A 25,417-nucleotide genomic window follows, 5' to 3' on the forward strand; every position below is an offset into this window, starting at 1 on the left:
GTCCTTTTTGACACACTGATCACTTGTGGCAGCCTGCATCGGGGTCACTGTCCAGCAGCATGTCCTGACTTTGTGTGTCTCTAGCACACGGGGGGTTCTCAAAATATTCCACAGTTTCTCAGAATGCGGTTGCACACCTATAGAATGCATATAGAGTAAGCATACATTTTATAGAGAGAGAAAACCAAATAAATGTGTGTGTGTATAAGTTACTTCATTGCCATGTTTGCTTCATGGTGGTGGCCTCGAGACAAATCTGGAAGATTCTGAGTTGTACCTACAGTTACAGTTTAGCCTCCAGTTCAGTGTCACTCGTTCAGCCACCCGTTCTCTCTATGTCAATCAGCTTGTTGTCGTGTTATTGTCACATTACTAGAGCTGATTCCAGAATGATACCGTCAAGCCTTCCCTCCCTCCTCAACTTCATAGAACTGAAATTTTCAACTGCTCTTTGCCCATTTCTATGCCAATGTCGCCCAGTTCTTCAAAGCACCTCAGAATCCAAGCTGGCACCTTATTCTCAGTCCTTGGTTCCCTGCTGCCTCTGCTTGTCGCCTGCGTTTGAAATGCAGGCCATTTCTTATTCTTCCTGATGGGTCAGCCCTCAAAGATGTGCATGCTGCCCCTCAAGAGGATTCCCTTCTGTCACCCACCAGGCTCTTGAGATGGAATCCACACGGGTCAGCTCAGCTCTCTGTTATCTTCTACTACCCATTTTGTGCATCATTGTCATGTAAGTTTTATTTTGAAAAACAGTGATTGAGCTGTCATCTATCTACTTAGAATGTCGCACTGATCCCTGATAGATCCAGAAAAAGAAGCCTACATCTCAGTATCATGGTTGCCTATGAGTGGCTTCTCTCCACCAGTGTGCTTCCCTCCCACTATTCTCTAATAAATATTAAAAGAGCCAGCCTGACAAGGTATTTGCCATTCCTCAAATGTGCTGTGGTGCCAATAGTTAAGCACTCGACTGCTAGCAGAAAGATGGGCGTTCCAACCCGAGTGCTCCGCGAGAAAGGCCTGATAAACTGCTCTGCCAAGATGACAGCCAGGTCAGCCTTGGGGAGCAAACCTGCTCCTCGGGAAGTCCTAGGGAGTCCCAGTCGCCTCCCAGGCTACTTAACTCGTATTGAGATGATTGATGGTTGATTGACCGCTGGCTAGTGGCAATTGTCTCGGATGTAAAGCACCCTTCTTTGCCTCCTTCCCTCTACCACTTATTTTGATAGGACTCTTGTTATTTCTTCATGAGCAATTTTACTTTCCTCACCTGTATGTATGCCCATGCAATGGGGATAGTCTGCCCTTTGTGATGATTTTTAGCACACTTTTCATTATTTGTTGTGGTTGTTGTTGTTGTTAGGTGCCGCAACTTAGTTCCGTCTCATCGCAACCCTTTACACAGTGGAACGAAACAGTGCACAGTCCTGTGCCGTGTTCACAATTGTCCCCCTCCTTCCCTCTAAGGAGTCCTTGGTCCAAGAGAGATGTGTTTGTTCTTTTACAGCCGATGATACTTCCAATATTCTTCTCCACTACCCCAATTCACAAACATCAGCTCCTAGATTTTCCTTATTCAGTTCCTTCATAACTTTCACATGCATATGAAGCAAATGAAAATACCATGGCTCTGGTCAGGTGCACCTTAGTCCTCAAAGTAGCATCCTTGTTTTTCAATACTCTGAAGAGGGCTTGTGCAGCAGATTTACCCAATGAAACGTGTCTTTTGATATTTTGACTGTACAAAGCAGGACAAAGTACTTGACAGCTGTAGTCTGTGCTTCATTTATCATAATGTTACCTATTAGTCCAGTTATGATTCTGATATTTTTTACATTGAGTGGTAATCCATACTGAAGGCTGAAATACTTTATCTTCATCAGCAAGTATTTCAAGTTCTCCTCACTTTGAGCAAGCAAGGTTGTATCATATGCATAATATCAGATGTTAATAAGCCTTTCTCCAATCCTGAGGACACATTCTTTTTCGTATAATCCAGTTTCTCTGATAATTTTCTAGGATACAGATAGAAGAAGTGTGGTGGGAGAACACAGCCCAGACACACACCTTTCCTAGAGGACACTAAATCAGAAAGTTGGAAATCCTTAGTTCCAGTCTGGCTCTTCCCCCAAGCCAATCATATGGGCTTGAGCATGTCTCTGAGCCACTGATTCCTCATCTATTAAAAAAACCAAATAACATGTCAATAACTACCCTGTTTCATGGGGTTCTTGTGATGACTGAATGATAAGGTAGACCACTGTACACTTCCCACTTCTTCAAGCTGATCTTCCTCGCAGCCTATTGCTTTGCACACTGGTCAGGTGTACTTCCATGAAGTTCCATGGAAGAATTTGGTCATGAACCCCTGAAGTTGGGGTCAGGCTGTAACATTATCCTCAGACCACTCCCATAAGCTTAGAAGCAAAGCATGGCTCCCCTACTTTTGAATTCTGAGGGTCACAAGTTACCTGTTGCTGCTGGAACCTCAGCACTTACCAAAGCACAATGACCGTAACTGTAACCCAAAGCTAGGCGGAACGGAGCCTGGGACGATTTTCATTTAGGCGTTGCCATGTCACCACCATTCAGGATGTCCTATGAGTCATATTACTTATGGGAAACGAGGCACTAATAGAGATTCAGTTATGAGCTGCAGGACAGAGGCTTTCTGCAGTCTCCCCTGTGCCACACGGGTCTTCCAGAATCCAGGCCTCTCCAGCAGCTCTGCAGAACCTCTGAGGTGCCAACCATGCAGGGATCTCACTTCCCATCTGTAAGAGGTTCTAAAAACAACCAAAGAGATCCATTTGTCTTATTCACAATTTAACCCAAAGGCTTGTTGTTGCTAGATGCCATCAGCTCAGTTCTGACTTACAATGACAACAGAACAAAAATACTGACTGGTGCTACACCATCCTCGCAGCTGGTGCTAAATTGAGCGGCTTGCTGCAGCCACTGTGTCAGTCCATCTCATTCACGGCCTTGCTCTATTCCACTGTCCTCCACCTTTCCCAAGTCTAGTAACCTTTATCAGACACTAGTCTCTGCTGATAACATGTCCAAAGTATGTGAGATAAGTCCTGCCATCTTCACTTCTAAGGAGCATTCTGGTTGAACATCTTCCAAAACAGAGTTGCTATTTCTTTTGGCCGTCCGTGGTGCTTTCAGTATTCTTCTCCAGCACCATAATTCAAGTGCATCAACTCTTCGTCAGTCTTCCTTATTCGGGGTCAAGCTTCCACATACATTTGAGGTGATTGAAAATACCATGGCTTACGTTAAGAGCGGCTTAGTTCTCAAGGTGACTTTCAACATTTTAAAGAGCTCTTACGCAGTACAGTTGCAGTCAATGCAACTTGTCACTGAGCTCATGACTGCTGCTTCCATGAGCATTGATTGAGGATACAAGTAAGATAAAACCCTTGACAACTTCAATATTTTTTCTGTTTATCCTGATGTTACTTATTGAACCAGTTGTGGGGATTTCTGCTTTCCTTGCATTGAGTTTTAATCCATATTGAAGGCTGAAATCTGAAATCTTCATCAGCAAGTGCTTCAATTTCTCCTCACTTTAAGTAAGCAAGGTTGTGTCATCTGCATAATGCAGATTGTTAATAAGCTTCCCTCTAATCCCAATACCTTGTTCTTCTTCATATTTTCATATAGTGAAACTTCTCAGAGTATTTGCTCAGCATATAGATTTATTAAGCATCTTTCAAGGATATAACCCTGACACACCCCTCCTTGGTTTTAAACCATGCAGTATGTCTCTGTTCTGTTCCAACAATGACAGGTTCCTCATGAGCACAAGGAAGTGTTCTTTTCAATGTTATACCATAGTTTGCTTTGATCCGGACAATTGAATGTCTTTGCAAAATAAGTAAAATACAAATGAACATCTTCCTGGTGTTCTCTGCTTTCAGCCAAGATCCGTTGAATGGCAGCAATGGTCTCGCTTGTTTGCTTTCTCTTCAGAATCCGCCTGTATTTCATGCAGCTCCCTGTTGTACTGCTGTAACCACCATTGAGTGGTCTTCAGCAAAATGTTACTTACGTGTTATATTAGTAACGCCCTTCAATAATTTGAGCGTTCTGTTGGGTTACCTTTCTTTAGAATTGCAATTATTAATTATAAGTATTAATCTCTTCCAGTTGGTTGGCCAGGTAACTGTCTTCCATATATTTTGGCACATATGATTGAGTGCTTCCAGTGCTTCATCAGCTTGTTGAAACTAATCAATTGGTATTCCTTCAATTTCTGGAGACTTGTTTTTGACTAATGCTTTCAGTGCCATTTGTAATTCTTCCTTCAAAACTATCAGTCCTTGATTATATCCTACCTCTTGAAATGGCTACATGTTGACTAGTCCTTTTGGAGACAGTAACTCTGTGTATTCTTCCCATCTTTCCTCCATGTTTCCTGCGCCATTCAGTGGTTTGTCCACAGACTCTTTTAACGTTGCAACTGGAGGTTTGGATTTGGGTTCTGCAGTTCTTTCAGCTCAAGAAGTGTTGAGTGTATTTTTCATTTTTTGGTATTATAATCGTAGGTATCTGCTTATTTTGTTTTAATATTTTACTTTGTCTTCTCTAGCTCCCCTTTTAAATTTTCTATTGAGTTATTTTACTTCATCATTTCTTCCTTAGCTACTCCATGATGAAGAAACCAAAAGTAGGCTTCTCAATTCAATTTACTCAGTATTTAAGGCACTAAATACAGTATTCATGGCACTGAGAAATACCGCATGTACTTGAGTATAAGCCGACCCGAATATCTGCCGAGACACCTAACTTTACCACAAAAACTGCATTAAAAATGCTGAAAAACCCGGCTTGTACATAAATTGATTTTTTATGTAACTCACTTGCTCCCAAGGCACGTGAAAAGCTGTGATATACCATAGATCCATAGTTGACTGTAACCCATGTTCGTCACTATGAAGGGAAGGACTATTTCTGACTAATGAGCTCTGGGAGCCTCGGTGCTGTGGGGGCGCCATGAGTCAGAATCAACTCAGTGGCAGTGAGGGGTCGTTTTACAAGAATTCTAAGAAAACTTTGGAAAATGTGATAAGGGGAGGAAGGGAAACACAGAGGCCGGGGGTAAAGGAAGGTCTGTTCTGAATTCCAGTTACAGGAGAGAAGCTTCGAGCCTGCCTCTTTTCAAATAAACAATGCAGTAAAAAACAAACAACTCGTGGCATCTCACTTCCTTAGGAGAGCCGGCACCCGCTTTTCTCGGCCTACTATGCATAAATGTCATAGACATTGTGGAATAAAGAGCAGTGCGTGGTTCGGCAGCAAGGAGACGAAGTCTGTCAGTGCGGGGCCTGTATTTTATGCAGGCCATAAACGATAACCAGCTTGTTCCTTAATTTGTGGACCTTCTTTTGAAAATGGCCTACGCTTGTTAAAAGAACATACTCTTCTCAAAAGTTGTGACAGTAGTTTATAGCAACCCACTAGCTTACTAACTACACGTTCCGTCAATCTTACCATGCAAGCACATCTCTGTGCCCCGCCCTCAGCAGTGCCCACTGGTAGGGGTCATACTCGCAGTCAGAAAGGAGCCCTTAGAGAGCATGTGACTGACTGACATCAGAGAACACGTATCATAACTTAATAAAGATGCCTGCCTGGCAGCAGTGCGTGTAACATTGGTGAGTGGAAGCAGTGTGTGTAACTTTGGTGAGTGGAAGCAGTGTGTGTAACATTGGTGAGTGGAAGCAGTGTGTGTAGCATTGGTGAGTGGAAGCAGTGTGTGTAGCATTGGTGAGTGGAAGCAGTGTGTGTAACATTGGTGAGTGGCAGCAGTGTGTGTAACATTGGTGAGTGGCAGCAGTGTGTGTAACATTGGTGAGTGGAAGCAGTGTGTGTAGCATTGGTGAGTGGAAGCAGTGTGTGTAACATTGGTGAGTGGCAGCAGCATGGCAAGTGGAAGCAGAGTAACTGCACATCCCCATCTTCTGTGTAACCGCAAAGGTGGCATTTGCACCTTGTATGAGGTATCTTTGCTCAGAAATAGGTGTTTTATCCAAAATGTCTAATAAATAGTAACTCATTGCTTCATGTGGATCTCTCCAATTTGGACAACCAATCTATTTAATCCAAAGGTAAACGATGGTACAATGGGAATGCAAAAGGAGGAGTGCACCTGGAAAACAAATTCATTTAAGTAGGAAGCGATTCATTGATTACTACATTAGCTGTTGATCTTGGAAAACGAAACAAGAATAAAGTAAAACGTCTCCGAATAAAGCAGGGAGAAAACCCCAGTTCACTGTAATGTGATCGAAACCATGGTACATATTTTTACTTACATACTAAGCCCTACATTTTATAGCTTAAAAAATGAGATGTATTATTTAAAACATCAAAAAAAATTCTAAACTTTATTCTGTTAGAGTTCATACAAATATAAATATACTGGTATATATGTGCAGGCATATGCATATCTGTGTATGTGCATTTTTATGTATGTACAAACACAAGTCCAAAAGTATTGCTATAAAATTATGGAAACCTTTATTAACAAAAATATCAAAATCTGAAGCTATTTTTTCTCATTAGATCCAACACCTAGATCTGTATACTTCTGAAGGCAGTATTTCTTATCTCTTTCTCTTCATCAAAATAAAAGCAGTTTTAGCATTCTTGAGGGATTCAGTCGGTGTTTGCTTACGTGTTCTTTGAGGTTGGAGAACAAAAGAAATTTGAAGGGGAAGCATGAGGGCTACACAGTGGATTGGGTAAAGTTTCTCAATGGATTTCTCATAGGATATCCTCTGTTATTCTTGAAGCACGTGCAGGTACATAATGTAACTTTCCTGGGCTTTATCATCAATGCAGTTTGCAGTTTTCTTACAACTTCCTAATAATCCCTTGTTATCTTCCTAAATCTTTGCAAACTTCTCAAAATTACCCATTTGGGATCCAAAAAAAATATTCTCCATAATTTTTTAATATTTTAAAAAATAATTTTATTGAGGGCTTTTACAGCTCTTATAACAATTCATACATCCATTGTGTCAAACACATTTGTACATATGTGGCCATCACCATTTTCAAAATATTTTCTTTGTGTTTGCACCCTTGGTATCAGCTCCCCTTTTTTTACCTCCCTCCCCCACACCTATGTTTCTGTTGTTTGTCACCCTGGGAGGGGCATGATCATGGCAATTGGTTACCCCTTTCTCCCCCCCCCCCCGCTTTCTCCCCCTACCCCCTACTCCCATGATTGTTCCTGGCAGTTTATCTGTCCTGGATTCGGTGAGTTGAGAACTCTTAGCTGTACCAGTGTACATGCTCTGGTTTAGAATCATCGGTCTCATTGTTTTCTCCTCGGGATTGTTTATCCTGCCTATCTTGTATAGCTAGATATGAAAGGAAAAAATCTCTAAATTGTTCCAGGTATGTCTATTGACCTTCATGAAAGTTTCTGATCAAGTCTGATGAGGTGCCAAGCCCCCAAAGCCTATTTTCGGGATTCCTCGGGGACTTCATTGCTTTGCTCCCCTTGCTGCTCTGTTGTGCTTCCATTGTGTTTCACCCCGGTATGTGTTGGGGTGGGGGGCGAGCCGACCAGACACAATTCCAGCACTGTGTCTCCAGTGTTGTCCTCCGTAGCAGTATAGGTCAGTGAGGGGATACGGTGGGATCGGCCCTACGGTCCTCTGCTCTGAGCACAAATATTGTACTTGAGGTTTGGTGGGCCAGGATGTGGGGTTCTTGCTCGCGCACACTCGCTCTCGCTCTCGGCTCCTTTCCTCCTAGTGTGCTCCCAGGCAGACCTGCCCCTCTCCCAGGGCTGTGCCTTCAGTGCTGTCCTCTGGCATTCTTCTAGGGAGGGGTCCGAGTAACTGGGATTGGGACCAGCCCCGCAGACCTCTCTTCATTCGCTGCTTCATACCAGTAGGTTGCCTTCAAGTCTTGGCGCAACTAACCTGACCTTTCTGCCTGGATGTTAAGTGGCCCAGCAGATCTCCTTGGAAACCATTACTTTGATTGAATCTTTTTTGAAGGCCAACTAATGAGACTGAGTGGTGTATTACTGAGAGAACTTGTCTTAAAGCATCTACTGATCACAAAGATATGTTTAAACATGTGTTGTTTGGAATAAGGCTGCACATGTATGAACCAGAACACTAGTATCAGTTTTTTTTTACTTATCCTTGGGTATATGCACATATAGGTATACAGTTTTGAGGCCAGTTCCCTCTGCCACAATTGTATGCATGGTAACCAGACTAGTACTCCTTCCTATCTATGTATCTATGTATCCGGCTATCTTGTTGGTCTTTTCCTTAGTTAACATGCAGGTATTATATGTCCTTGCAACATGCGTTAGCTGAAGATCTGAAAATTAGAAGACATTCTATTGGACCTTCACAACACAGTGATACATTTGTAGAGGCACAGTATACACCTGAAGGAACACATGTGCTCAGCTGCCATATTGTTCTCCCTACCATTGTCAAAGGCCAAATTATATTATCTGTAAATATCCAAAAGGGAGCTACAAGCTAGTACAAAATAACTTATTGAATACTAAAGAAACTTCCGCACAGTGCTCTCCTTCACGTGATTTCTTCCACACTGGGAGAATAGACTTTTTTAAAAGCTATTTTTGGGGGGCTCATACAGCTCTTACCACAATCCGTACAGGCATCCATGGTGTCAGGCACATTTGTACATTTGTTGCCATCATCATTCTCAAAACATTTGATTTCTACTTGAGCCGTTGGTATCAGCTCCTCTTTTTTTCCCCCTCCCTCACAAACCCTTAATAATTTATAATTTTTTTTTCATGTCTTACACTGTCCGATGTCTCCTTTACACCCACTTTTCTGTTGTCTGACCTCAGGGTGAAGGTTATATATAGATCATTGTGATCATTTCCCCCTTGGAAGAATAGACTTTAAATTCATATGTAAATATGTAATGTGTGTGTGTGTTTTAGATATGAATTAAATTCACTTACAGCTCTTATTTGTCATGACAAAAGTATGTCTACACTGATCCTACCTGATTAACCCTTCTGTACCCTTCCTCTGTCTCTCATACACATATACACACAGACATGAAGTCAATGCAGACTCCTAGCGGGACACCCCCCCCCCGCCCATGGGGTTCTGAGACTCTGTTTACAGGAGTAGAAAGCCCAGTCTGTCTCCCACAGAATTGCTAGGAATTTCAAACTGCCCACCATGGGAATCACAGTCCAATGCGTAATAACTCTGCCACCGGAACTAAGTTCTAGTTAATTCAGCCTAACCTATCATACTCCTTTTATTATAAAGCAAATATTATTTTTACTCACAGATCAATAAACTCTAAATTAGGCTGAAGAGATATTCTTTCTGTGCTTAAGCCATCTGGCACTTAGTGGATCTGAGATTGCCACTGTAGCAAGATAAAAGCAAATTTTTAGGTCTGCATAACAAGTGCTTCCCAGCACATGCTCTCTTCCTCCCCAAGTAAGAAGCTGTGTGCACATCAGTTCATTAGCACTCCCTGGCTAAGCCATGTCTCTGTGCCTGCTTGTCCTGATCACCATGTTTAAGCCTGTTACTTAGCTTCTCCAGAATAGGCTGGCTATGGAAAATCTTCAGATTTACTTATTTCTATGCCTTCTCTATAGTCTTGTTTCTAGTTCAGGCTTGGATCCCTTGTGGTTTCACTCTATTGCCTCTAATGTCATCTCTTGCATTTCTCTGTGAGACACATGTAAGTATTCCCCAGATTTAGTATCTATAAAATATTTGAGAGAGTTTTAAATTGTAGCAGATAGATTCAGCTTGAGACAAATCCATTGTAGATGGTGGACTCGTCAGCATACCACCCAATCACAATAATACTGGTTAGGCTCAGTCCATCTGTCATTTCTTGGCAGAACCACTGGATGCAAATTGGGATGGTCTTAAAGTCTGTGGTCTTCCTCCTTTGGTTTGCCCACAGGAGCACGCAAATATAATTTCCCCACCTTCCAGACTGCAAGTATAGGCTGTGCTTGAATTTTTGTGGATACGCAGTATACAGTGTCCTTTCCTGAGAGAATTCTTTTTCCCTTCTATATTTCCCAAATCTGCTAATTTTATCTTCCAAGTTTGTGCCCTGCCACTCCCTGAAGACTTAATATTACCTAAGGAGACTAGGACAGGAGAGACCAAAGAGTCCAATGAGATGTTTTATACTCTTCATACAACTTCTCTCGGATTATAAATAACCTCTCTTTATTTATATATATATATATATATGAATGAATCAGGCACACACCCCCAAGGATTTTATATATATGAATCAGGCACACACCCCCAAGGAGATATCATCAGGCTGTGTGTGACCGAAGTAAGGGATTGCACACCAAGTCTTCCCATGATATTTTGATACATTATGTTAAGTCACATTTGGGGGAAGGCCTTATTGGCAAACTACTGAGGATCCAAGCCCAGCCAAGTTGACAGAAAGTCTAACTACTATACTAACAATTTATATATCACAAATACCTTTTTGCGACACCATAAACAACAACTGTACTACTGGATTTCACCAGCTGGGATACACAAGAATTAAAGTGAATAGATCTTCAGAAAGAGAAAATTAAAAACTCCAAGTTCAGCTGCCAAAATAAGACCAAGGACTAATTGTGGAATAGACCATCAATTGCTCATATTTTCAACTTTAGGTGAAAGTGAGGAAAACTCTTAAAAGCCTATGAAAAACAATTTGAAGAGATCCTTATGTGTGCCCATTTCAAAGAAAAGTGATCCAACACAATGCAGAAAACTTTGAATGATATCACAAATGCACAACAAAAATAAAATTTTGATGAAGATTGAAAAAACAGTTGTAGTAGCACTTCAACTGGATATTGTCAAGAAATGACGCTGTATTCAGTAGAAGAACTGATGGTTTCCAAATTTTTGGCAAATCAAGTGTCATGTATTGAGATACCTGAATTGGTAGTCTGTCAATACCTGGAGGCTTATTTCTTGACAATGCTTTAACTGGAGCCTGGGCCTCTACCTTCTATACCTTGATCATATGCTACGTTCTGAAGAGTTGTTGGATAACAACCAATTGTTTGTGGTACAGTGATTGTATATTCCTTATATGTTAAGGCTTCCTGGACCCTTTAATAGTTGGTCCATAGAATCCTTCTGTATTTCACGTGAAGCTAGAAGCGTTTCCTCAATTCTTTTACCTTGAGAAATTCCAACCATGTTATTACCTTTTAGATTTCTAATTCCAGGTCTTTGCTCATTTTACTATAATCCTTCATGTTGTCTTCTCGAGCAACCCTTTGAAACATTATGTGAAGCTATCTTCATCTTTTTTTCAAGTTCTTTTGGCTTTCCTGCATCCAAGGGCAAGGGCAAGCATCAGGTTCTCTTTGGCATCCAAGGGCAAGGGCAAGCATCAGGTTCTCTTTGGCATTCAAGGGCAAGGGCAAGCATCAGGTTCTCTTTGGCATTCAAGGGCAAGGGCAAGCATCAGGTTCTCTTTGGCATTCAAGGGCAAGGGCAAGCATCAGGTTCTCTTTGGCATTCAAGGGCAAGGGCAAGCATCAGGTTCTCTTTGGCATTCAAGGGCAAGGGCAAGCATCGGGTTCTCTTTGGCATCCAAGGGCAAGGGCAAGGGCAAGCATCAGGTTCTCTTTGGCATCCAAGGGCAAGGGCAAGGGCAAGCATCGGGTTCTCTTTGGCATCCAAGGTCAAGGGCAAGCATCGGGTTCTCTTTGGCATCCAAGGGCAAGGTCAAGGGCAAGCATCGGGTTCTCTTTGGCATCCAAGGGCAAGGACAAGCATCAGGTTCTCTTTGGCATTCAAGGGCAAGGGCAAGGGCAAGCATCAGGTTCTCTTTGGCATCCAAGGGCAAGGGCAAGGGCAAGCATCGGGTTCTCTTTGGCATTCATTTGGGTCTTCTCTTTCTTTCCTGTCATTGTCATGATCTTCTTCCTCCTTCCTTTCTCCATCTTCCTTCATCCTTGATGACATCCTTGATGTCATCGCACAACTCATCAGATCACTTGTGCTTAAAACACAATTCAAGTGGGATACGCTTAAAGTCGTACTTTGGTTCTCTGGAATTTTCTTAAGCTTCAATTTGAACGCTCACGTGAGCAGTTGCGGTTGTGGTCCATTTTGGGCCTCTTGTACTCACTGATGATATTTAATTTCTCCATCATCTCTTTTCACAGATGTAGTTGATTTGGTTCCTATCTGCTCCTTCTGGTGAGGTCCACATGTACACTTGCTATTTTTGTAATGGAGAAAGTATTTGCAATGAAGACCTTTTAGTCTTGAAATATTCTACCATAAGTCTCCAACTTTGTTTCTATCACCAAGACCATATTTTTTAATTCATTTTATTAGGGACTCACACAACTCTTTTCACAATCCGTACATACATCATTTGTGTCCAGTACATTCGGATATATGTTGCCATTATCATTCTCAAAACACCTGCTTTCTACTTGAACCCTTGGTATCAGCTCCAATTTTTCAGTCGAAACTTCCTCTTTATTTCCAACTTTTGCATTCCATTCACCAGTAATTATCAGTGTATCTTGATTGTATGTTTGATCACTTTCAAACAACAGAAGTTGGTAAAACTACTCAATTTCTTTATCCTTGGTATCAGTGCAACCATAAATTTTAATAATAGCCATATTAACTAATCTTCACTAATATAACTGACAGTGTTGTACTTCAGGATATATGTTGAAATGTGCTTCTTGATGAGGAGTGTTATACCATTTCTTCTTCAATTTTTCAGTCTCAGCATAGTATATGATTTTCTGATTCCAAATGACCACTTCAGTCACTGATCTCTAGAATATTCATCTTTATGTGTTCCATTTTATTTTTGACACCTTCCAATTTTCCTAGATTCATACTTCATTTTTTCTAATTCCAATTATTAATGGATTTTTACAGCTATTCCTTCTCAGGTTAAGTTGTTCCCCATCAGCAAGTGAAAGTCTTGAAAACTTTACCCCATCCATTTTGTATGGTTGGCTCTACTTTGACGAGTCAGCTCTTTCCCCAGTTACATATTTTTAAAGTCTTTCCACTTAAAAGTCTTGTTACCCCACATTATATCATATAATGTTGATATTAGCCTTTTTATTGGAAGTAGGTCACCAAGTCCTCCTTCCTAACCCATCGTAACCTAGAAGCTCCACAGAAACCCATCCGCCATGGGTGCCCTACCAGCATTGGAAAGATTAGTGTCATGGCTTCCAGCATCGCAGCAACAACTAAGCCATAGCAATATTACAAGCTGACAGGTCACTTGCAGTCAAAGTTTATATAGACCCTGGGTTTGAACTCTTCGACTAAAACTCTTAACAGCCACGCTATGTGATTCTTTAGAGCTCTACTTGTCTTGTTACCCCTCCCCCCATCCCCCCAAACATAGACACTCCTCCTAACTTCTTAGAGAAGATAATCAAACCACACTAATGGATAACGAATGTGCCCCTCAACCCTGCCCCCCCACCCCAGCTCTTTCTCGTCTTCTTAGTCCCTAGACTAAGGTTTGTAGGACAGTATCCAAGGAAGTCTGGGGGTTTCCTCCACCCTCATAAACCACCCACAGTTGTCAGTGGCCAACCTGGTCCTCCTCTGAAACTTCCTTCCTCTCCAGCCCCTCCATCACCTCCTTTTTTCTTCAAACTCTTGTCATAACCAGTAGCCCCAATCACAGATTATCACTGAAGAATACAGATTTTTATTTTTCAAGTTCTTACAACAAAATCTGGGCCCTGGGTCAAGTGTTTAAGTGCATTGTTTTCTCAATCTTGTGTTTACCAAGCTCATCTGTGCCGTGAAATTATCTGGGATGCTTAGAAAACAAACCTGATGTCTCCATCTCGCACCCAGAAATCACTGACTTAGAGTAAGGTCTTGGCTTTGGACTTTGTGAAGATACCTGCCACTCCATGTGATTCTACTGTGCACACAAATTTGAGAAGCCCTGAGTTATTATTACCCTGAGGACACTGAGACAAAATCTCTAATCGTTGCCTCTTTCCAGATCAAGTACCTCAATCCAGCAAGTGCAATTAACATATGGATGTGCACATCAACATTACAAGGAGCCAGCATCCTCATTCCATACTCTGAATCCAAAGCCTTTGCAGCGAAGTTGTGATGTCTAAGTGCTCACTACTCAAAGTATGGTCCCTCGACCAGCAGCAACAGCACCATCGGGGGAATTTGGTCTAAATACAAATTGTTGATCCCCATTCCAGACTTGCTAAATCAAACTCCACGGATGAGGCTTAGCATGCTGTGCTTGAAGGAGCTGTCCGGTCATTCTGATGCATGCTCAGTTAGAGAGCCACTAATGTGGGGGTTTCAATATCACCTGCACCTAACAGTCATGCAGGGCCAGTTTGAGGAGCTACCCTTTAACTTCCCTCCCCAGGGGCCCTCACACTCTGATGTACATGGGAAACTTAGGGTATTGGCTAAAAAGGGCCCACTTCAAGGGGGTTTACTTCGAAAATCAGAAACATGGGTGCTGTATGCACTGCTTTCTGTGTTATTTCAAAATAGCGAGTTTTCAAGCCAGCAACTTTGGAGGCAGAGACCATATCAGCCCCTGCAGTCCTCGGCAGGGTAATGAGCAGGCAGCTGTGCTCAGTAAGTATTTGCTTGATTGATGGGCTGACTGAAGCCGCACTAGGCACTGAGGTAATTAGATGGTGCTGATCACAGATGCCTTGCCTAGGCTGGAGGCTGTTGCGTACAGGATGAGGAGGTTTGCTGTGCGGGGCTTAGTAGGAGGCAACTAGCCTGGCATGAGATGAGAGGATGCATCTGATTCTGTGGGTTACCTGCTCAAAGAGCACCTGAGAATCAATAGAATTAGCATCTCTGTACTCTAACCTTGTAGGAGAGGTGACTGCAGGCCCTGGATTCCTCAGGCACAGACATTAGTTAAAAATAATAACTTGACACAAGCCTAAGAAGTTAAAGAGATACTAAAAGAACCAATTTAGAGATTTTTAGTAGGCTAAAAACAGATGTGACAAACCATTTAAGGATATTCTGGGAGATGTGCTGAGGCAGGCCAGATCCAAAATGGCTCTTGCACCTCCTCAGCCCACCCAGCCAGGTGCGTCTGCCCTGGAACTTGGAGAAGCCACCCATATTAGCCTCCCCTCTCCGCTGCTCCTCTGGGACGCTCAGGCAGCACAGCCACCAAAGCTGCCTAGTGAGTCAGAGCAGATCAAGCCATCTTCCGATTGTTCATTTGCTCGGTTTTGAGACGACCGCCAGCTATCTGCCTGCAGCATGCGGAGTAAGTTAGAAACCCCGGGCCCAGCCACTCATGCTGCATGGCTTCGGAGGCCAGAGTAGTGGATGACCATGTGGATCATGACGGTCTGGCCAGGAAAGCTGGGCAGGGTCTGCTTTCCAATAGAGCAGTCGCTTCTTCAGGACAATGGGCGGCTGTTCACGAACAGCATGGAAGCACCCACCTGAAAAACTGGGAAGACTAGGTGATCAGACAGATTTTTCAAGATGAGAAAAATTTATTTTCTACATCAATTACATGCTACATTAATAAAATCATTTTTATTAAGATACGGGTACTACAACATGGATTGCAGGTGTGGGGGATATGTTTTGTTCTCTTGTGACTGTCAGGTAAATACGTGAACTTTTTAATTGTGTGAAAAGTCTATCAAGAATTACTTAATTTTTTAAAAGTCATCTAATATACTATATTTGTCATTTTATGTTTATCTGCTTCCTTCTACTTACATAGCAAAGTGACCAAACAATTAAAGTAAGTCCCTCAATATACAACAGAATCAAATAAGTATCTTATAAACATCATTATTAATTAGCATTGTATATTATGTCTGATTCAAGCTATGGTGCCTTCAGTCATTTTATATGCATGTGAAAGTTGAGCATTGAATAAGGAAGGCCTAGGAAGACCTGGGACAAGGGAGAAGAATCAAAGTACTTGAATTACGGTGCTGGCAAAGAGCATTGAATGTACCATGGACTGACTGCCAAAGAACAAGCAATTCTGTCTCAGAAGTGCCGCCAGAATGCTCCTGAGGACAAGGACGGTGAGACTTCCTCTCGTGTACTTTGGACATTTATTTTATTCAGAGACCCTTCTCCAGAAAAGAATACCCGCCTTGCTAACGTAGAGGAGCAGCACAAAGAAGAAGACCATCAACAGCTGACCTGACACAGTGCCTGCACCTACAGCCCGAACTAGAACAATTGTGAAGCCGGCTCGGGTCCAGACACCATGTTTTGTTCCATCGCGCGTGGGACCTCGCTCCGTCAAAACTGGCTCCATTGCATCAAACAGCTACGACAACAGCACGGTGCTAGAAACTCTAGAAGTGAAGTGATGGTTGCTTCAAAATTGGCATTGCTGTGCAACCAAGGCAGGAGCTGGAAAAACTGTAGCCATCCTTTATTCTGGCGTACTTTAGATGCAGCACAAATCTCAATGAGTACATTTCTGAAATATTATGGATAAGCCCTTTCTATCATCACAGATAATGGTACCAAGAGGAAGGAAAAAAAAGCTGAATGCTGAAAATGTAGTGAAGGCAGGGACCAGCTTGATCTTTGCTGCGCTGCATCACTCTCCTTAAGTGTTTGGTTAACATCTTCCCGTCTACCAAAGACTTCTGTATAGAAGCAGCTAGCGCAATGACATGAAACATACCACACAAATACAATGGACCACAGGTGTTTGGCATTATAGGAAAGGCAATCTCGGTCTGTATTTTCTTTTTTTGTAAACTTTCCCAAACTGGAATTTTCCTTCCTACATGGATCCAGCCTTGACTTGTGTGATTTTCTCTTTCCATGTAATTCAGTTCTTTCTAGATCTGTTGCAGCATAGGGATACAATGTCAGGTGTTTTCAAGAATTCTGAAATATGTTGACTCCTCTGAATTTTAGCTTCCTTCTGTTCTGAAACAACCTTAAAAATGTGTTAGCAGGAAGATTAAATGCTATTACATGACACGTCAGACAAAGGGCTCATTACTAAAATCTATAACACCATCATGACCTGCAAAAAGAGGAAAACAGTTAACCCCCTAAGGAAGTGGGCAAAAGAAATGAGAAGAACTTTCACTAGAGAGGAGATCAATATGGCCAATAAATATATGAGAAAGTGCTCGAAGTCCCTTGCCATAAGAGAAATGCAAATCAAAACAACCATGAGATACCACCTAACACCCCTCAGGCTAGCCCAGATCAGTAAATCAGAGAGCAACAAGTGTTGGAGGGGCTGTGGTGAAATAGGAACCCTCCTCCACTGCTGGTGGTCGTGCAGATTTGTACAGACACTGTGGAAAGCAATCTGGCGATACCTAAAGAAAATGGAAATTGATCTACCTTACGACCCAGCCATCCCTCTACTGGGCATATACCCGGTTGAAGCAGCAAATAAAACACGACCAGTCATATGCGCTCCAATGTTTATTGCGGCACAATTCACAATAGCAAAGACTTGGAAACAGCCTAAGTTTCCATCGATAGACGAGTGGATTAGCAAACTTTGGCACATACACACAATGGAGTATTATGCAGCACTAAAAAGCACCGATGAGCACATGAAACACGTTATTTCATGGGAAGAGCTGGAAGGAATTATGTTAAGCGAGGTAAGCCAGAGCCAAAGGGACAGGTACAACATGAGTCCCCTGAGGTAAGTACAATCAGCATGACAGAAATGGGGCAGTAATCCACCCAAGGGGAGGGTATGGTTTATATCTCCACAGGGAAAGTGGGACCAGACTTCAACCCAGTGTCGGAAGGTGTGAATGCAATATCCCGGCGTGGAGGACGGAACCGGTGGAGAGGTCTGGGAGGCTGGCCCCAGCACCATAAATTAAGTGGATTCCTGCCCCTCCCCCGAAAAGAACTTGTTCCAAAGGACGACATTGACCCTGCAGCTATGGGAGATGGACATATTTGATCAGAGCACACGGGAGCAGATGAAGGGGCAGGAGGAGAGAGTGGAGCACAGCCTGGCCCACCAGGCCGTGATGATGATGTTCCTGAGTAGAGCAGCCAGTCCACAGAGAGAACAACATGGCTGGCCCTACTATGAGACATGATGCCCCTCAGTGACTAAGGGCGATACAGGGGACAGCACCGGAGACACAGTGTGGGAATTGCACCTGACCTGATCCCACCACACCGAGGCAAATCACTGGGGGAGTGCAGTGGAACAGCAAGGGAATGGAGTGGCAAGGTCCCCAGGGAATGCTGAAAGTGGACTTTGGGGCCAGGGCGTGGTGCCCCAACAGACTGTACTGGAAATCGCTCCTAAGGGCCAGCAAAGATCCCTGAACTAACTACAAGCTTTTCTCTTGTGAACTGTTTTGTTCTGTTCTTTTTCAGTGGTTTGTTTTGGTTGTTTTGTTGTCTGGTTGTATACTGTTGCTTTGTGTTCCTCTGTCTAGTTTTCGTGCATGTTAGTGACTCCACAGGTCTGTCTGAATAGGACAGGCTGGATGAACTATCTGGATGAAAAACAACGGGACCGACAGTTCCGGGGGGACTTGGGGTGGGGGGTAGGGGGGGGTAAGGAAGTGGTGTTAACAAACCCAGGGACAAGGGAAAAACATGGGACCCCAAAGGGTACAGAAGGGGGAGTGGCAGGCCTGGTGGGAAATGATCAAGGGTAAGGTTGCTTAGAGAAGAGGTATACTCTAGCCCAGGTGGCGATGAAGCATGGTAATAGGGCATGAGGAAGGTCAAGGGAGATGGAGGAAAGAGCTAGGAGTCAAAGGGCATTCATGGAGGTCTAGACAAAGACATGTACATGCAAATATATATAGGAGGTTGGGGAAATAGATCTTTGTGTCGATATTTATAGGTCAAGTATTAAGTTGGCGGAAGGACCTTGGGCCTCTACTCAAACACTCCCTCTATGCATGAATACCTTCTTTTATTAAATTGGAACTCTATGATGCTCACTCTCCCGACACAACGGCTGGAGCCAAAGTGGGTGAACAAGTAAATGTGGTGAAGAAAGCTGATGGTGCCCGGCTATCAAAAGAGATAGTGACTGGGGTCTTAAAGGCTTGAAGATAAACAAGCGGCCATCTAGCTCAGAAGCAACAAAGTCCACATGGAAGAACACACCAGCCTGTGTGATCGAGTGGTCCCAAAGGGATCAGTTACCAGGCATCAAAGAACAAAAAATCATATCATTGACTGCACACCTCCATGATAGGATCGCTGAAGACAAATGGGTGCATAAGCAAATGTGGTGAAGAAAGCTGATGGTGCCCGGCTATCAAAAGAGATAGTGTCTGGGGTCTTAAAGGCTTGAAGGTGAACAAGCGGCCATCTCGCTCAGAAACAAATAAGCCCACATGGAAGAAGCACACCGGCCAGTGCGATCACGAGGTGCCCAAGGGACCAGATATAAGGCATCATGCAAAAAAAAAAAAGATATAAGTGTGTGTATGTATGTGTATATATGTGTATATGTATATATGTATGTGTATATATATATTATATTAAATGAAGGGGGAAGTGCAGAGTGGAGACCCAAGGCCCAAGTGTCGGCCAATGGAGATCCCCTCATAGAGGGGCTTAGGAGAGGAGATGGGTTAATTAGGGTGTGAGGTAGTATCGATGAAGAACACAGCTTTCCCCCAGATCCTGGATGCTTCCTCCCCCCAACTACCATGATCCGAATTCTACCTTGCAGGGCTGGATAGGACAGAGGCTGTACACTGATACATATGAGGGTTGGAGGTACAGGGAATCCAGGGTGGATGATACCTTCAGGACCAAGGGCGTGAGGGACGATGCTGGGAGAGTGGAGGGTGAGTGGGTTGGAAAGGGGGAACTGATTACAAGGATCCACATGTGACCTCTTCCCTGGGAGAGGGACAGCAGAGAAGGGGGCAAGGGAGACCCCGAATAGGGCAAGATATGACAAAATAACGAGGTATAAATTACCAAGGGCATATGAGGGAGGGGGGAAAGGGGAGGGAGGGGGGGAAAAAAAAGAGGACCTGATGCAAGGGGCTTAAGGGGAGAGCAAATGCCTTGAGAATGATTGGGGCAGGGAATGTATGGATGTGCTTTATACAATTGATGTATGTATATGTATGGATTGTGGTAAGAGTTGTTGGAGTCCCTAATAAAATGTAAAAGAAGAAAAGAGAAAAAAATGATTAGGGCAAAGACTGTACAGATGTGCTTTATACAATTGATGTATGTATATGTATGAACTGTGAAAAGAATTGTATCAGCCCCAATAAATTGTTAAAAAAAAAATGCTATTACATCTACCCTAACTGCATCTGCCATAATCGACTTGACAGTGCTCTCCATCTGATAAGATTGTTCACATCCCCAACTATGATCAGAGGTAGTTCACCAGAGGCTCAGTCCACGTGTGGACCCTGCAAATATCGTTTGGACTTCCACTTTCATCCATAGCCTTCTGCAAACAAGTGTTGACAGTTAGAGTTCTGGTGCCATTCCCTCCTTCAGATTTGGATTTTGGTATTTACGATCCTTGAATGACACAGGCTGGTGCCCATGGGGACTTAGTTTGCATCTCATTTAGGTAGCTGCTTATTTGATGGCAATCCTTTAAGCCCCCTTCTGATAGGAAGCATCTAGTTTCTTCACCACACTTTGCTATAGTATCTATATATATCTTCAGTGACCTCTTTAGGAGGGCAAGGATCAAGCAGGACAGTGTCAGAAGAACTAATTGTTCTTAAATCAAGGCTAGAATTAAGTGCAAACTCAAATTACATTCATACATCTATGGTTTATCTATGTCTCTGGTTTATCTGAGTGAGATCATGGTTGTTTTCATTTTTATTTTAGAGGACATTATCAATCACCACCCTGGATGAAACTCCTAATCTTTAGTTTGGCTCTGATATCCTGCTCACTCTTCCTCAAAAATCAATTGTCAATTGATTTCTTAAAAAGAAGGAAACTAAAATTCAGAGGATCTAAAATATTGCCAACTACTTTTTTGGTTCAATGTCTAGGACATTCCCATGCACAGGAAATGAATGGTTCATGTAACTGAAATATTTTAGTATAAATACAATTTGTCTTCACTCAGACCATGTTCCTCGGCTTGGCCTCTCCCATAACTGAAATTTTATTTTCTTCTTGAGAGAGAAGAAAATGAACAGATGATGTAAGAGGGGAAAAAAATAAGCCTTGATCTTAAATTAACAGTTTGATTTTTGTGTGTGAATTTTATCCTATAAATCCTAGTGACCCATCATTGATGGAACTGAAAAAACTAAACCCTTAATTTCCCTTCTATTTTCTAAAGGTCAAATGCTGCAAATACTGGCCAGATGATACCGAGATATACAAAGACATTAAAGTTACCCTGATAGAAACAGAGCTCCTGGCAGAATATGTGATGAGAACATTTGCTGTTGAAAAGGTAAGTTTGTCTACCACTCTTAAAGGCTATGGTTAGATGTTCATTTTGCTACACTAGCTTCAGTAACATATATAGGATAACTTACCATGTGATCAGGTTTAAGGCTCTGCTTAGTGAGCTCTCAAGATCGTACCTTATCCTCTAGAGCTATAAGAACTCAGTTCCATCTTTACAGCAAAACATTCCCATTTCATAAGAATCTATAAGTTGCTGTTAGAGTAAAACACAACTGCAAAATGGGGGGTTTAACCCACCAACTCCCCCACAGGACAAGGACGTAGCTGTCTGCTGCAATAGAAACACACAGTCTGAAACCCCAGGGAGTGCTGCTGGGGCTGAAACGCCTCCATGGCAGGGGGTTGTGTTGGGATTGTTGGTTACCTTTTTCCTTCTGCCCATCTCTCTCTCTTTGTCCGCAGACAGTTTGATCAACCCGTCTGTGTTGTATGTCTGTGTGGGTTTCCATTAATGACTTAGTGCCATCGGTGAGAAGTAATCCTTCACTCCTCCGAGAACGTCTCTACTTCTCTGACACGTTTAACATGGACTAGTGGATTTGTCAGGGAAAAGTGGCCTACCAAAAAAAACACGAGTGGCTAATCAGCATGAGCTATGGGACACTTCTGCGTGGACCACACAGTGATTCCCTTTCACTCCCATTTCAGCTCGGCTTTTGCAGTTGTCGGTGTTGAGTAGAGAAATGCTATACGGGGGCTCTATTAAGCCTCATCCCCTGCGTATAGATGCACTCATTCTCTGGGAAGCATTGTGGGACAGAACAGGGAATCACCTCCCTCCCTCCCTCTCTTTCTGCTGACACAGAGAGGGGCCGGGAGTAAGCAAAGTGCTATCCATCCAAACAAGCGTCACAGGGAGGCAGTGGAGACACTGCAGATGGTGTGGCTCAGAAGTACTCTCCCTTCCAGTTCTCATCTTGACTTCTACAAAAGGGACTCACATGTGTGTCTGTGAGAGCTATAGACTCGTATATCAAGTGTTCTTGATTCAGAGCGAAGAATTGCACATTTGCACTCCCACTAATGTACTACCTTTGAATCAGTTCCAACTCATAGCAGCCCTATAGGATAGAGCAGAACTGTTTCAGAGGGTGTCTGAGAAGTAGACGACCTCATCTTTCTCCAGTGAAGTAGATAGTGGATTTGAACTGCCAACCTTGAGGTTAGCAGCCCATCACTTTTTTTTAACTTGAAAAAACTCATTTTCTTTATTTATTTTAAGACCTACTCTTTTTTTTTCATTTTTTAAATTTAAATCATTTTATGGGGGCTCGTACAATTATCACAATCCATACATACATCCATTGTCAAGCACATATGTACATTTGTTGCCATCATCATTCTCTAAACATTTGCCTTCCACTTGAGCCCCTAATATCGATGCCTCATTTTCCCCCTCCCTCCCCACTCCCCTTTCCTCATGAACCCTTCATCATTCATAAATCATTTATTATTTTGTCATATGTTACACTGTCCAACGTCTCCCCTCGTCCTCTTCTCTGCTGTCCATCCTCCAGGGAGGAGGCTATAAGTAGATTCTTGAATCAGTTCCCCCTTTCCACCCCACCTTCCCTCTACCCTCCAGACATCACCACTCTCACCACTGGTCCTGAAGGAGTCATCTGTCTGTCCTGGATTCCCTGTTTGCAGTTAGCAGCCCATCACTGAAGCCTACATTCTTCTGTGAATATATCCCATGAAAGCCTGCCCTCCATTAACAGTAGTAGCCCCCTTGGAGTACGGAGGTTGTAAGTGACCTGCTAGGTGCTTGGAGGTTGGCCTTCCTCTCGAGTGTTCATTCTCACAGCATTGAAATGCCCTTGTTGCATTAACTGGAAGAGTTGGGAAATTATAGCATCTGCTTGTTGACTACTTTGCCCTGATTTTTTGAACTGCCTCTACTAGTTTGCAAATCCATATTTGTCATAGAATCACAAGACTGGAAAGACTTTATTTTAATCTGTTTCTCGTCGTATTTAGCTTTTTTTCCCTTGGCCTATCTTTTTTAATAAGCAGGCAGGAGGCTTGGAGACTTCAAAGAATGTGGAGTTCTGGTGGACTCAATTCTTCAACTTCTGAGCATCACACTTTGATGTCATTTTTTCCTGCTTAGGCAGGATCGGGGTGGGGGAGCACACACGTGGAGGATTTTGGTTTGGCTGTTGGCAAGGGCACTCATGAATAACTGCATTAAAGCAGAGAGTGATAAAAGACTTCCAAGCCCCCTCCCCGTTCAAAACAGTAACCCATCTAAAAGCCATCGCTTCCACGAGGCGTTCCTTAAACAGTAGTCAGCGCTCTAGTAAGTTGAAATTGTGTGTCTGCTGCTCAAGAAAGGGTTTGTTTGTTTCCTTGCTCTTTTTTTAACCTCTCATTGTCCTCTCCCAGCTGCACATAAGCGTCTTCCAGCACCCAGTTATTTCAGTCATTAGACAGCCAATGGAGAGGTGGTGGAAGAAAGGGGAGGAAGGGGAGCTTATTAATGCATTTCGGGAAATCAAAATGACATGTTAGTGATTTTCTAACTGGGCAATTGGAATCTTTAAGAAAAACAAATCATTAGGACTCCTGCGGAGCTGTTCACGGAGGTTTTAAACTCTCATTAGAGGTGAAAGGAAAAACAACCAAAGAGTCAAGCACGTGCTGTTGAAATCCCAGCAGCTCTGAGTCTGTTTTGGAGGTTCTGCTCCAGTGGGCGACTGAAGGTTTGAAAATGGCTTTGCGCTGCACTCTGCAAAACAAGCAGCCGGGAAACCAAGGACTTCTCGCTTCGTGTCTGATTGTCAGCCTTCCTTTCCCACACAGCTAATGACTCAAAGCCGAACAGATTTGCAAAAACATAGCGTGCCTGTGATTTCAGAAGGAAGACTGATCTAGAGTCTCTCTGGATCGGGGCTCTCTGTTCAACCTGTCCTTTCCCACTGTGGGCAGGAAGGAAGCTTACGGTAAACACTGAATTCTCTCTACCCAGGAACTGCCTGGGGCTCAGGGAAGGCAGTGATCCTACCGTCTCAAAGACGGGATAAATATAGCAGGATTTATTCCCTCCAAAAACAATATTGATTAAGCACCCACTTCATGCTAGGCATTATTTTTTATTATTATTATTACTATTATAACCTCCGTGTTGATAATGAACCAGAGTCAGCTCCAGAGCAGTTTTCTTTACTAATCTTGTCCAAAGTGAACACATGCTAGGGGCGGGAGAGTGTGTTATTTGAGAAAAAGTTTTCTGAATACCAGAAACTGACATGTATACTACTCAGAAAATGAGTCTTGGTGAGCTTGGCTGAGGATCTATGGCAAGATGGATGGACTTGGGGGTGCTAGAGCAGAAATCTAGTAATGCTACAAAGAGATGTAATTTAAAAATTTTAATGAAGCAAACCAAAAACACTCCGTGGAAGTAAAGTCCCCTTTGGAATAAATAATTTTTTTATTAAATAAATTTTTATTATAAATAAGCTTTCTCAGTTCATGGCATGCTTATCATGAAATTGGAAGCATCCTTGCCAGAGTCAACATACAGAGGAGCTCTCTAGGGGTTGGAGGGGCTCTAGCCCAACCACGTAAGTCTGTGTTGTAATGGAGAATTACGTGACCATGGTTTCAGTTCTAAGAAGAGTGGTCTCGTAACTAACCAGGAATATGACTCTGGGAGGACAGGGCACACTTAGCAGTTGACAATGTTGATTGTCATCTGTGACCCCTGACTGCTTATTTCCTTCATATTTAACCCCTTAAAATACTATCTGGGGGCTCTCTGCATCTCTGAGCTATTAAACTAACACATGCTAACACATTTAATAACAAGCAAGTCTTCTCTTACAATCTCTGTTTACCTCTGCTAGTCTTTCAAAGCACATTAAAATTCTAAATGTCTTCCTTTTTTCACTGTTCTGTGTGAATAATAACTGATGGTCGCGTGAATGGTTAATGAGTGGCAC

At 42.8% G+C, this 25,417-nt stretch overlaps 1 protein-coding gene across 7 annotated transcripts in view; it reads left to right on the forward strand.

Annotated features, from left to right (window-relative positions):
* Positions 1–25,417, forward strand: part of PTPRM (protein tyrosine phosphatase receptor type M) — a 901,381-nt gene that overhangs the window by 839,896 nt on the left and 36,068 nt on the right. For all 7 annotated transcript variants that reach the window (XM_075533118.1, XM_075533119.1, XM_075533122.1 and 4 more), the window contains one exon: positions 21,337–21,453. In XM_075533118.1, coding sequence (XP_075389233.1) covers positions 21,337–21,453 — 117 coding nt within the window. The remainder of the gene's footprint in view (positions 1–21,336; positions 21,454–25,417) is intronic.

Source organism: Tenrec ecaudatus, chromosome 15, assembly GCF_050624435.1.
Source record: "Tenrec ecaudatus isolate mTenEca1 chromosome 15, mTenEca1.hap1, whole genome shotgun sequence".
NCBI classification, from domain to species: domain Eukaryota; kingdom Metazoa; phylum Chordata; class Mammalia; order Afrosoricida; family Tenrecidae; genus Tenrec; species Tenrec ecaudatus.